This window comes from Tympanuchus pallidicinctus, unplaced genomic scaffold (assembly GCF_026119805.1).
Source record: "Tympanuchus pallidicinctus isolate F22 unplaced genomic scaffold, pur_lepc_1.0 scaffold1, whole genome shotgun sequence".
Taxonomy (NCBI): Eukaryota; Metazoa; Chordata; class Aves; order Galliformes; family Phasianidae; genus Tympanuchus; species Tympanuchus pallidicinctus.
The window spans coordinates 92,522,019-92,535,718 of NW_026294618.1; the positions used below are offsets into that span (position 1 = coordinate 92,522,019).

Here is a 13,700-nt window from a genome sequence, read left to right on the forward strand (position 1 = left end):
GGCAGGCGGGGTTTACGATCACGCTTTTTCAGAGGGTTCCACCAGCACCGCCCGGGACAGGACACATCCTCCTGTTAGCGCACTGCCACCTACAGCAGCAAGCATAGAAGTTGCCCTACTCAGAGAAACGAAGACGTAGCTGCGTGCTGTCTGCATCCTTTCCGCCAGCGCAGGCACAGTGCCGTTTGTGCCAAAAACTGCAAATTGGCTTTTCGGGAACTCATTTGTCGGCGTTGCAGAGGAAAGTAGGAAAGAAGCCTTTTGACTGAAGGCAGCCAGCTGCTGTCTGTTCTTTGCAAACTTCCACAAGTTCTTTTTCCATACCTCAGTTTAGGAAATGGAGATATTCAGCCCCTAATCTTGCAGCACTCTTCTGACTATTAACTCCAGGACTTCCTACACTGCTATGAGATGGAAAACATTCATGGAAAACAAAAACATTAAGTGTTATTACATGATATTCGATTTCTCCGAGATGAGGGGGACGAGAAAACTAGCTTTCACTTAACAGTGTCCTTTGTGTCACAGAAACATATCTAGACAGAATTATTCAGGTATAGCAATGAATGCTCCCCTGGGTCATCCAAACTGATGCTTAAGCTGACCAGCAGACAAAAGCATTGCTAAAAAGCAACACAGAAGAAAACATGTTCCAATTCTGAACTTCCCAGAATTTGTACCAAAAACCTGTATTCCACCTGGGTAATCACCTGCCCTGCTTCCTACTATTTTGTATATGGTTAATATTAAACTTTCTTCCAGATCATCAATGGATCTGCATTAAATAAAAAGCCTCTTCCTCAGATTTGTGTCACTGGTTTCTCTAATTCTATCTAGCTGATAACTGAGAAAATACGAGAGGAGCACAAGTCAGTGCTCCAGCTCTGTTACGTGTTCAGGGAGGAAAAAAAAGTAGTAAAATGACTCCTCAGAATTCTGCGAGACACACCTCACATAGAGAAAAGCTCTCCTTACTCATTGTGTGTACACACTGTTATGAGAAGCAAGCACACTGACAGTGTGCCAGCCAGGTGAGATTGCTGCTGAGATGTAACCTTTGTTGAGGGACCCCCCACCTCTTCCCATTCTCTAATGAAACACACTCAGGAAACCAAACCTCTCCATGTGAGATCCACTTGTCCTGTCACAATCCCCATGACACGACTTGCAGTGTCCTCATGTTTCTTTTGCCCTTTTCTAATTTTCTAAGCCCTTGATAAAGTGTCATACATGCAAAGTATCAAACATCAACTTACCTGCCACGTATTATTTTTAGTTACCTGCTGCGTAAATCACTTCTCATCAAATAGACCACATTATTCTAACAATAAGCTGCAAAACGACAAGTTCACAGCTTTTGTCACATGCATAGGGAAACAGAAGCTTATGCACGTTTCAGTCTCGGGTGTCACAATCCATGTTTTCAGAACACTATGTCAAGTAGATCCAGGAATGCTGGGTTTGTGTATGACAGTATAATTACCAGCAGCACAAATATCTATCTTTTTCGTAATTCCTTGGGATACTAATGAGATTATTTCATAAATGCTGGTGTAGCACTTCCAGATGACCAGTTGTAAGATCCAACAGGATACTGAAGATTTGCACAGAGTATCTTGTACTCCTAAGGAATGTTTTATTTAGATGCACCACACGCTTACAATTAGTGAGCAGACTCAAATCCATCTTACAGTTAAAAAACAAATACAGGAAGCTCTTTTGACTTGCCTATCAGAGGCTGCATTATAAATTAATCCTGCACTTCCCAATTCACACGCATTTCCTTGGTATGACTGAGCACCATCTCCCACAAACCAGAACGAATGCAGAACAGAAGCCCTGGCTGCCTGCTGTGCTGGGGATGCTCGCATCTGAGCCGTCCCAAGCCCACAGCGACACCTGGAGGAACAGCAGGGCTGCTCACACAGTAAATTCAGGTGGATACATCTCCAGAGCCAGAAATCCTCCATCTGCATTCTCTAACCAAGAGCCTCAGGGGAGGAAAAAAAAAGTAAAAATTAAAAAAAAAAAAAAAATCAAGAGGGGAGCTCTGCTTTGGTCAAATGCCAGGGACTGTGCTGAGTGGATGAGGTGCAACCAGAAGTAACCACCACACTCCAGCCTTAATTTTCTCCAGCATATTGGCAAGTCACAGAATAGGCTGACTGGTAACTGAGTATAAGTTTGTCATATCAACCAGCATTTTGGAGCAGCTGCACAAACACAAGTGTATTAGCAGCCTGCCTGTACAGTTTGTCAACAACACAACTTCAGCTTTAACACTGTCAATCCAAAGCTAACTCCCAAGTATAAACAATTTCTGAGAAGAAAGGTTACAAGATTGCAAAATGCTCACTGCTAACTGAAATAGTAGATAAGCATTGCTCATGTTTGAGACATGAAACACCACGAGTGAACTTGCTCCCTAGCATTTGAAACCCATTTCCTGCCTGTACTGCTTGTACAGTGTCAGAAAAGGAGGGAAATCTTTATTTGGTCAAGTCTCTCCAAGGAAATCTGATACATAGATAGATCATGCATAATACTCTCAGCATATGGTGGCCAAGTCTGAAGCCTGAGGCACCAATCCAAAGCCTCTCAAACAGAAATGGCAGCTCTGTACCTGCAGTCATAAAAGCATGCCACTGTTCTAACAGGAGCCTTTACCACCTCATGGGATAACTCCCATTTCTGATGTTACAGACTGAGCTGGCATAAAGCACCACCACTGCAGATACTCAAGTCCTCGGGTGCCTACTCCATTGCTTTTGCCACTGCAAAAATGTTAGAACCTATACGAAATTTCCCACCCAGGTTCTGATGAACACTCTGTAATGTACTCACCTTCAGCAAGGAGCAAATGCACTTCATTCTTCTTAATTCCTTAAGGATGTAATTCTTTCTTCTTCCCCCTCACTCATTTGTTTTTAGAGAGCAAAATAATTTCATTTATATAAGAAATATTTTTACCAATTAGTTACTGATGCCTGACATCTCACTAATTCATAGAACAGCATTTGTTAAGACTGACCCCATACATATGGAAACATTCTTTTCATACAAAGAAACTTCAGCTTTTAAGCCCAAATCACAAGTTTGATGTTTGTCTTTTACCTGTGCTAACTGGAATATATATTAAAGGAGATCCAATTCAAAGCTAATAAAGGACTGATATTCTTCTTTAAACAGGTGAGGATGGTGCCATACATTCATTCTCTAAAAAACACACAGGTTCTTCCTTCCCATCTGCAGGGAGTTCGTTCTGTTACATTAAGATTTGTTATAACTGTTGGTAAAGCTTATCAAAAGGCAGTATTTCACTCCTTTAATATTGACCACATAACTAACTTGCCAGCTTCCTCTGTGCTATGTCAACTAAACTTCATTAAAATAGAAACAAAAAGTTATCCAGAGATGCCAAAGGATTCTCTATAACAGTACAGAATGACAGCAGAATAAGGAAAAATTAAAAGTACACAGACACAAAGTAATTTAAGATTTCCCTTTTTTCCCTTTGGAAGGCTTTGCAAATAAGGAAGGATCAATCTGGTCTCTGGACAGACCTCTCACTGAAAAAAGCCTTGCTGCTCTCTCCTGTAAAGTGCCTCCACATTTCAGTCCTAAGGCCATCAATTGCATCTTCAGCTTATCTAACCCCAGCGCTTCCATTTCAGCAGCAGAGTTGAAAGCAAGCAGGTCGATTGGTTCCACATCCTGCAAAGAGAAAAACATCCCATGACAATCACTGCTTTCTTCCTGAAGGGGGAGGGAAGAGAACAAGTACAGACAAAACGCCTGATTTCACAAAAGCCCTTAAATTAGGTTCACCCAGTAAATGAGTTCAAACTTTGAGATAAAGTTAAGCAATATCCCCACATATACTTCTGTAGCATATTCCCATTATTAGTGATGTCTCTGCTATTCAGGACAAGCAATACTCCATCATGTGCAAGCAAACTGAGGCTAGCTAGCAGCAGGGCCATAACAACACAAATCATAGCAGTGCTAACACACCCCAGAGCACAGTGAATGTCCAGCTTCCTATCCAATGTGCAGCTGTGCTCCTGCAACTTCACTACTGGCAGTGTCTCTGAACTAGTCAGAGGCTCAATCCTGATGTCCAGACAAGCTGCAGATGGGGTTAAGCTTGGGATGTACACAGCCCCCAGGATGGAAGCACTGCTCATTTTAAATGTTATGAAAGTGGCTGAATTTTTAAAGTAACTCCAGTAGAATTAACATATTCAAAATAGAATAATAACGAAAAACAGTAACAGTACTTAATTTATTCTGGAGACAAAACAGATAGCACTGTTTTTATCCCCAGGGAAGTTAAGTACTCTCAAGAAAAAATGTACTAGAAACAACAGCCCACCATCTCACCTAGTGGTTCAGCAGCTTAAACTTGGCTTCCAGCATCATGGCAAAGCTGTCAGACCCTTTTTAACAACATGCAGAATACAACCAGCACGCCCATAACAGCAGCAGCAAGGAGCCACCAGCTGCAGTTGGTCAGAGCTTTGCCCACAGAAGAATACAGACAAGGATGAGACATGTCAAAAGCTGGAATTTACTGACACCCAAAACAGGACACAAAATCCCACCTTGTTCAGCATATAGAACATCTATTAGCCCCAGGGTAAGTATAATGCTGGAGGTACCTAAAGGACTTCAGAGCAAGTAGCACCAGTGGTGGGAGTAAGCCCGCTCCCTCACAAGCTCAACAAAAGCCACTAGTGCTAGCAGAATTAGAACCTGTGCTGCTGACCATACAAAAGAAAAAAAAAGCCTGGCTGTCACATTATTCTAGTTCTACTTTAAAAATAATAATTAAAAATAAATCCATCAAGGACTATTATAAAAATATTTCCACCTGCAATAACAATCTGCCACAGCACTGGTGGAGTTTCCTGTTCTAAGAATAGACCATCTCAAATACTAAGCTAAAGGTAAACACTGGAGAATGGTAAACATTCAGTTAAAAGCTTCTCTGTCTTAATGGTACAATAGATGATTAAGTTTTAACTTATCAGATTGCAGCCTTGGTCTTTTTTCCATTTAACTGTACTAAATTTCACTTATAAAGAATTCAGCCATTGTCAATGGCAGCTGATGGGAGACTTTCTGCTCACGTTGAACAAAGGAAAAATATTCAAGCAATCTCTTCAAGGCTGAAAGAAATACATTTTTTAGTTTGATATCTAGAATAAGCTGTTTCCTTTCATGCTCCTGGCTATTGCCAGAGAAAGAATCTCATGGTTAGCACTGCTCCTGATGGGACACCAACCCCAACTGCCAGCAGGGTTAATGGCACACTAACAGTACAGAAGTGCTTCTATCCCTGATAGGCTAGATGATCTTTTTTAAAATCATTCTTCCACCATCTTTTGCAAGTTCAGGTCAAGCCTAACACATTAATCCTAATTCTCTAGTAAGGAGCCACTGCTTGCTGACTTTTAATGATCAAATAAAAGCTGAAGTTTGTGTCAGTTTGGGAATTAAACTCAAGTCTTTTATAAATAAAACACTAAGAAATATTAATTAGCTGATTGGTTTACGGCACTTCTACAAGTAACAAATTCTAATTTAAAAACTGTGGTCAAGATTATGGACAAAGTACATCATAAATAAGATCAGTCAAGTTGGCAAGTGCTTGGTAGTGTCTCAAAGAGCATTGCTAGGAGTCTTTCATTCTACAGAAGGGTTTTATTTTCCTTCACTCACCAACCATAAGTGATACTGAGTGCATCTATTTATGTGGGAGGAGAAAAAAAAACAAACAAAAAAAGGGAAACACAGATGTTGGGAAAAACAACTACACAATCAAGAGCAACTATACCTTAATTGAAACTACTATTAAAAATCTTCCATCTTAAAAAGTTTTGCCCTAACCTGCTCTACTTAGGATCAATCAAGACTGCTACTTTACTGCAATTCAGCTTTCAACATGTGGAGTTAATGGGGATCAGAGAAGAGACTCTCAACCAAGAGCCTCTTTTGGCTGCAGCTGCCATTAACTTCCACACTCCCTTAATCTAAGTAGTGTGATTCTAATGCACCATCTTCAGATGAGCTGTTTTTCCTTTTTAACTTTGGGATGTCTGGTCTGAATCAAACTCTCAAGATTCTATTAAATTCCTAGGAAAACTGATTCTAATTCAAGCACTTACAGCTACTGCATTAAATTCAGGTGATACATACCCTCTCTTCCTCTTCACTTTGTGGATCACAGAAAATAAGAAATGATCCAACTACAAGCAATTGAAGAAAAATATACTACATTTTGTACTGCTTCATACTTACTGTGCTCGGTAACCAATTTGTTTCCTGGGCCTTAGAAGAAACATTTTCTTGCTCTTCTTCCTTCAGAGTCTGAGTTATTTCACTCTTTTCTTGGGCCTCTTCCTTCAGAGGTGCCTTTGTCATTTCACTGCTTTCATCAGCTGGAACTTCAGGCTGGCCATCCATGTGGGTCTCCTCCTGCAGATCTATTCTGGTAAGCTCTGGTTGCTGCGATGTCTTCTCCTCAGCAGCACTGGCAGCTGGACTGTGCTCCACCGAATCCACAGAGCTGCTTGAACATTCATTGGCATTTCCAGCATTTTCATTATGCCTGCTTCCTAATGGACAGCTTCCATCAGATGTCTGAGGGGAATCATCTTCACTGCCATCATCAGAATCTGAACTGTCGGTATCATCCAATCCTTCCAACCCCAGCCTGGCATAAGCAGTACATGACAAATATTTAGATACGTCGTTCTCCAATTTAATCACCCCAATGTAGCCACTGCTATTTAAGTCCACATTAAGATGAGATGCTGTTTACATGCACGTACCTAACTTACACTGTGTTCAAACCTTTATGGAGTCCTAATACTTACCAAAAACATCTCTTTTTTCCATATTTTGTTCCTTTCTTTCCGGATTCACCAGGACGCTTCCGACCACTGCCACTTTCTGGTGACACTACTTTGCTAGACGAGGCCTGCAATCCTAAAAAGAAAAGTTGAAGTCTACCTCACTGATACACAACTCACACCTGCCCTAAATTCTATTTCTTTTAATTTCAGATGCAGCCTAAAACACGAACTGAAAATAATCACTACTGATATATATTTATGGAAACTTGAAGATTCAAGCAGCAAAAACTTCCTTACGCTGCTTTATTACGACACGGAGTCATTCTTACAATTGGATTCCTGACATGAGCTTTTAGTTTCTACATCCCAATCAGCCTCAAGTTTCATTATGAGCTGCCAGTAAGGGACCAACTAGCGGGTAAATATAATAGCTGCAAAGCATAGCAAATGAAACAAGATATTTCACAGACGAAGCATCACTTCTATCTTAGTCATGCTGTTAAACACAATTTAAGAAAAGCAGTAGACAAAGAGGAAAAATGAATTCAACAAATTTCACTGGAATTTAAAAGGTAATTCAACTGAAAGAGTTATCGTCAGCCATACTTTTTTCTTTCAATTCCATGCTGAACTGAGCTTTTAGTTTGCTTTATCTTTTGAGGAAAGAAAGTGAGGCTAAACTGCGGTACCTTTAAGGACTGAATCTTCTAGGCGTTCAGCCATTTCGTGACACTGCTGCTGGTAGTCTGTGTTTGTAAACAGGTGCTTTGGCTCTGCAAGTTTCCGTTGCAGCCTTTCCAAGCGCCTTTGCTCTTTTTCTGCTTCCCGTTCCGCTTGCTGCTTCACCCATTCAGCCATCCTGCCGATTACAGATCCATGAAAATGAGAGCATCTCCAACATTTAACATAATATTATGACTCTGCAATTACCAATGCTTTTACCACTGCTAGGATAGGAGACATGGAGAAAAGAAGAACACCAGCACCCGTGGGAATTACGGAAGGATGATACAGAAAGTCTTTGGACTTTTTAGTATTCAAAATAAAAACTGCTGTAACTGTCACATGACCTCTTTTGTTAACAGCAAACTCCGCCATTGATTTCACAGAATGGCCAGGGTTGGAAGAGACCTCAAGGATCACGAATCTCCAACCCCCCTGCCACAAGCAGGGCCACCAACCTCCACATTTAACACTAGACCAGGCTGCCCAGGGCCCCATCTAATCTGGCCTTGAACACCTCCAGCGACGGGGCATCCACAACCTCTCTGGGCAGCCTGTGCCAGCACCTCACCACTCTCTGTAAAGAACTTCCCCCTGACATCCAACATAAATCTTCCCTCCCTCAACTTAAAACCATTTCCCCTCATCCTGCAGTTGTCTACCCTTTCAAAGAGTTGATTCTTCTCCTGTTTGTAGGCTGACTTTAGGTACTGAAAGGCTGCAATGAGGTCACCCCACAGCCTTCTTTTCTCCAGGCTGAACAAGCCCAGCTCCCTCAGCCTGTCTTCATAGGGGAGGTGCTCCAGTCCCCTGATCATCTTCCTGGCTCTCCTCTGGACCCTCTCCAACAGCTCCCTGTCTTTCTGGTACTGGGGGCTTCAGACCTGGGCACAGTACTGCATATGGGGCCTCATAAGAGCAGAGTAGAGGGAGACAATCGCCTCCCTGTCCCTGCTGGCCACCCCTCTTCTGATGGGTTTATTTTACAGTGCTAGCTTCTAAGAAAATGCCTAAATGCTCACGCTTTCTCATGATTGACATCTCGAAGCCTCCTTCCGCTGAGGTCCCGGCAAGCCTCTCTGTTGGTTGTTTTCTCAATCTGAGCACCGAGTGCTCGGAGCATAGATCCAAATCCTGTGAAAAAGAGTAATCAAGAATTAGATATGCAGAAACAAACTGAGATAGTACATAATAGAATTGCCTATGGAAAAATAATAGTGATTCGATGCCTCACTTTCCTTCAAGGTTACTGAAATACAAGGTAACTTGAAAGTTACAATGTTAGAACATCACTAGGAATATTTTAACAATAAATAATTTTAAAAAACATCCAACATTTACCACTCATGTCATTTCTGCTTTCCTAATATTGCACACTAAGGTTACCAGGACCTGTGCAGCACTCCTAACACAAGAGCCTACCCCTGGATTCCCCCCAGCAGAATTGTTTGCAATCCTCTCTATCTTCAACTTAACATTCTCAGTCCTTCCCAATTTATCCAGAATATACTTCTCCCCTTTGTCCCTTTACCTCCCATCAAACTTAAACGTCCTTTAAATAAAATATTTTAAGAAGCACCTATTTTTAAGAGATAGGCACAGCCATGTCATCAAGCTGACCACAATTATGCTGTACAGCTTCACCAAATAGATTATGATGGCTGGATGTGACAATTTCAGTGGCCTTTTCCCACCTTAGTGATTCCATAACTCCTCAGCTACTAGTCACAGGCAACTTCTGCTAACTGCTAACTTCTCTCACTCAGTCCCACCTTACATTGTCTGAAGTTTGACAAAATCCCTCAGCTACCTCAATGAGACACTACGTGGACTAACATTAATATAATTTTAAGCAGCCTAAAAGAAGCAAGCATGATTTTTCAAGCAGGAGCTGGAACATATCTATACATTGATGCCTTTAAATAATCTTTAAGGAGTGCTGTAAATACTAAACACTCTAAACAGCCTGCCGTACCACAGAGCCCTATTGCGTTCAGCTAATAAAGCCAAGGAGAATTCACATAGCTCATCAACTACATGCTACAGCTTTCACATTCTGAAGGACCTAGCTGCTACACCTGGGCAGGACACGTTCCCCAAAATCAACAGCAACAAGCTCGTTCATGAAAGCAGCAGGAGCTGCACCAGGCCCGAGAACAGCACGGTCAGTTCTCAGAAGCCCGCACGATGTGTATGGGGTAACAGAGCACACCGACCTCCTTTCCCCCCGCACAGCCGCAGCTCCACGCTGTACACGGCGCCATCCCGCAGCGCGTCTTCTCCAGCCGCCAGCCGCCCGTTACACTTCACATACAAACTTTCTTCGGGAACGTTCTAAAAACAAACAAACAACATCAACCAAACAACAATTCGTCACCCGACGGGAAACGAAACACCCAGCCGAGGCCCAACCAGGGAACAGCGCGGCGAGGGAGGCCGGCCTCCGAGACGCGGAGTGCCGCCCGCAGGGCCGGAGTTCCGTCCCGCTACCACTCACCAGCTCCCGAGCGCAGTCCCGCAGCAGGCCGCGCACCGAGCCGCCGCCGGAGGGCAGCGCCCGCAGCCGCGCCCGCGAGCACAGCGGCTCCCGCACCAGCAGCGCCATCTTGGCTCGCCACCACCAACCACCGCCCCGCGCGCCCGTGACGTCAGCGTCGCGCGGTCAGGTGACGCGCGGGGGTGGCAGGCGTCGTGTGGCGCGGGGCGATAAGGGGCGGGCGGTGCCTGAGCTCGGCGGTGGTTGTGCCGTGTTTGTTGTGCCGTTCGAGCCTTTGGGGCGGGCTGCTAGTGGCAATTGACTGCTTGTATTTCATAGGAGCTATAAAAGGCCTCCTAGCGGCTTGGATTCCGTATTTAAACTGCTAGAGGCTGAAGCATCGCCTAAAGCAACCTGTAGTGTTACACCTTAACCTTCAGGGTCGATCTGCTGTCTCAGTCCCTTCAGAGGCTCAGTTCATTGCTTTAGAGGCCTCCCAAACGCCGGCTTACAGCAGTCGGTTTGTGAGCCCATTACCACGGCGTAGCAATGACACAGCCCTGTGTGGCATAGAGTCACAGCATGGGATGGGTTGGAAAGGCCTTAAAAGCCCCCCGGCCCCACCCCCAGCCATGGGCAGGGCTGCCCCCACCAGCTCGGGCTGCATCCAACCTACCCTGCAGTGCTTCCAGTGATGGGGCACCACAGCTACTGTGGGCAGCTGTGCCAGGGCCTCACTGCCCTCCCAGTGAAATTTTCCCCTGATATCTCACCTAAATTTCTCCTCTTTTAGTTTAAAACCACGTTTTCCTGTCACTGTTTGTGTGAAAAGTTGATTTTCCTCCTGTCTACGAGCTCCCTTTAAGCACTGAAAGGTTGCAGTGAGGTCTCTCCAGAGCCTCCTACAGGCTGAAAAAACTCTTCCCACTCAGTCTTTCTTCATAGGAGAGGTGCTTCAGCCCTCCAGCATCTTTGTAGCCTTCTCTGAACTCACTCTGAAAACTCCACATCTTTCTTTTGCTGGAGGCCCACAGGAATATGGCATTTTTCATGGAGTGGCTCTGAGTGTGGCTCACCTGGAGCTCACCGTGCAGAGGACGTGCCCAGCCTTCCTGCACAGGAAGCAATCCTGAAGGTCGTTCCCCAGCCTGGGGAACTGATCCAGTGGCATAGTTACATGGAGTGTTTAGGGTGGAAGTTGAGCTCTCTGTGATGCGCTGCAGCTAGCCATAAGCAGGAGGCCTGAGGAGTGGTTATAAGGAAGTGCGTACCTTTGCCTCTCAAAGAAGAGATCTGTGCAATGGCATGATGGAGATCCAGGCTTTGGTCTCCTTCACACCCTCAGCACAGCTACCTAGTGAGTGCACAGGCAGGGTGCTGCCTCCTGCGCCTTGTTGCAAACACCATTGAAAACGTTGTTGGGCTAGGTGGCCTCCTACCTCCATGTCACTATTATTAGGCTGTGCATGCAGCAGGTGGAACACTGAGGGAAGCTGCAGATTCAGCATGCCTGTCCAGTCCCTTCCTGGAGGAGTGGGCAGGGAGACCCAGCTCCATGGGGCCATCCCAGGTGCCTGGGAAGGTACTTGGCTGGCAGCTTATCTGGCACTGGGCAGCAGTGTAATCTGCCTGCTCCAGCCCTGGCCCGGTGGCTCTCAGCCACCCTTATGGTTTGGAAGTGAGAAGGATGTCTGTATTGGAGCCTGAGAGTAGCATAATGCCTTCGGTACCGACTGCACCTCAACAAAATAAAACTCATGTCTGGGCTGCTTGGCTGTTTTGGAAGGCTTGGTGCCATGGCTGTCCCACTGTGTTTTTGCTCAGGGGAGCAAGGTGCTGCTCGGCTGGGTCAGCATGAGCATGGGCTGTGCAGAAATGTAGCTCTCCTGCCAGGCAGTCTGAAGAATGTGTGGCAAAAAAGAGAAAGCTGAGAAACTCAGAAGCAGAGAGATGCTGTGACCAGCAAGCGTGGACTTCACATAAACAAATGAGTAATTAATTAAGGTAATATGCTTGTTCTGACCAACTAACAAGTCAAACTTGGCCCACTGTTGTTACACTGTTTTCGTTTTAGCTGCAGTGTTTTCACAAAGTATTCTCAGCCAGGCAGGACAATCCCTTATGTCTTACCTGTTGGAGCAAGTGGTGTTGCTGAATTGTATGCCATATTGCAGCAGTACAAACCTGATATCTGTGTAGCTAGGAAGAGATGTGGTTATTTTGTCCTGGATTGGGCTCCAGTTCAACCTACACTGTATTTCAAATCACCTGATGTTACTAATTTCATTTATAATCATGTACTTAATCTTTGGAATGACATCTAATGATGAATTCTGGTAGATCTGATAGAATCGGAAAATAATAGAATGGCCTGGGTTGAAATGGACCTTAAAGATCATCTGGTGTCAACCCCCTTGCCACAGGCAGGGACATTGGCCACTAGGCAAATTTGGGCATTTTTATTCCTATATAATATCAGATTAAAACATAGTAGGCAATACATGAGTGATGCTGGTATATGAGAGATGAATAGCTTTTTTCTTAGGTTTGTAGGATTGCAGTTTGCATTCTGAGAGCATGATTCATTTCCTACTGTGAAACTTGGGCTGTTGGCACTGAGGGTGTGGAGCTTGCCAGTACAGGCCAAAGAATAGATGGAGTTGTCCAGGAAAGAGTTGGGCCACGGGGCTGTCCGGAAGATATGCTTGAGTCAGTGTAGTTCACAGGTCATTTGATCCACGTCTTGTCTAAATATTTTGTACTACTCTTACATCCATGCTGATGAATTCAGTATTGACTGAAGGACAATATCCCTGTGATGGCAGCTCCTCGCAGGGAAAAGAGCACCAAAAAAGAGGTGCCACTTGTGTCCACTGCAGCAAACAGTCATTCATAACTCTGACGCATGGATCCTGCCTGCAGATGCATCCTACCGCTGCAATGCACCTGTGAAATTGAGAGCTGACAATAGTGGAGCCATCACAACATAAATCAAGACCGTTATAGATCACACATTGTCACTTGCAGGTAATTTGAAGCTATTAATGCCACACTGCAGTTCTGGATGGCTATATGTAAGTGACTCGCACGGATCCCTGCAAGTCATCAGGCTACAGGTGACATCTAATAGGTAGAAGAGTAGTTTTCTTTCAGCTTGGTCTGGCAGCAGCACTAGGTGTACAGTCCCTATTCTCATGATTTATGCAATGCCATTTAGCTGGTACCACATTCATGGCAGTAGAAGGGCTGGTTGAGTGTTCCTGTTTCTCTTGTTCTTGATTACCCTTCTATTCCTAGAACTCATCAAAAATCTATTGCTTTGCTCTCCACAAAAGAAATCTAAATAAGTCAAAAAGGCTGTTACTGTAATTTCCAGTTTGAGATATATTTTATTAAAATGTTATCCTCTTGATAAAACAGTGATCAGTCTCTGATTGTGCAGTGGTGTTTCAGAGTTAATTAATAAATCATGCCTACACTTTTCATTTAGAAAAGATTTTACAGACATAATTAATTAAACCTGACACTGTCCTTGTGGAATAAGGAAGCACTCTGACTTTTTAAACAGTGAAACTCAGGCAAACTGGTTATACTGCTTTCTCAAGTAAGTGGCAGGAACAAGGCTAGAATTTAAAATTCTG

General features: G+C 44.0%; 1 protein-coding gene across 1 annotated transcript; it reads right to left on the minus strand.

Annotated features, from left to right (window-relative positions):
- Positions 1–1,614: 1,614 nt before the first annotated feature.
- Positions 1,615–10,218, minus strand: SDE2 (SDE2 telomere maintenance homolog). Its single transcript, XM_052672585.1, has 7 exons — positions 10,081–10,218; positions 9,800–9,917; positions 8,606–8,717; positions 7,550–7,719; positions 6,882–6,993; positions 6,304–6,718; positions 1,615–3,714 (listed from the first exon to the last, which is right to left on the minus strand). Exons 1-7 carry the CDS (start codon positions 10,186–10,188, stop codon positions 3,493–3,495), a joined length of 1,257 nt encoding a protein of 418 aa, XP_052528545.1. The 5' UTR covers positions 10,189–10,218; the 3' UTR covers positions 1,615–3,492.
- Between the last annotated feature and the right edge of the window lie 3,482 nt (positions 10,219–13,700).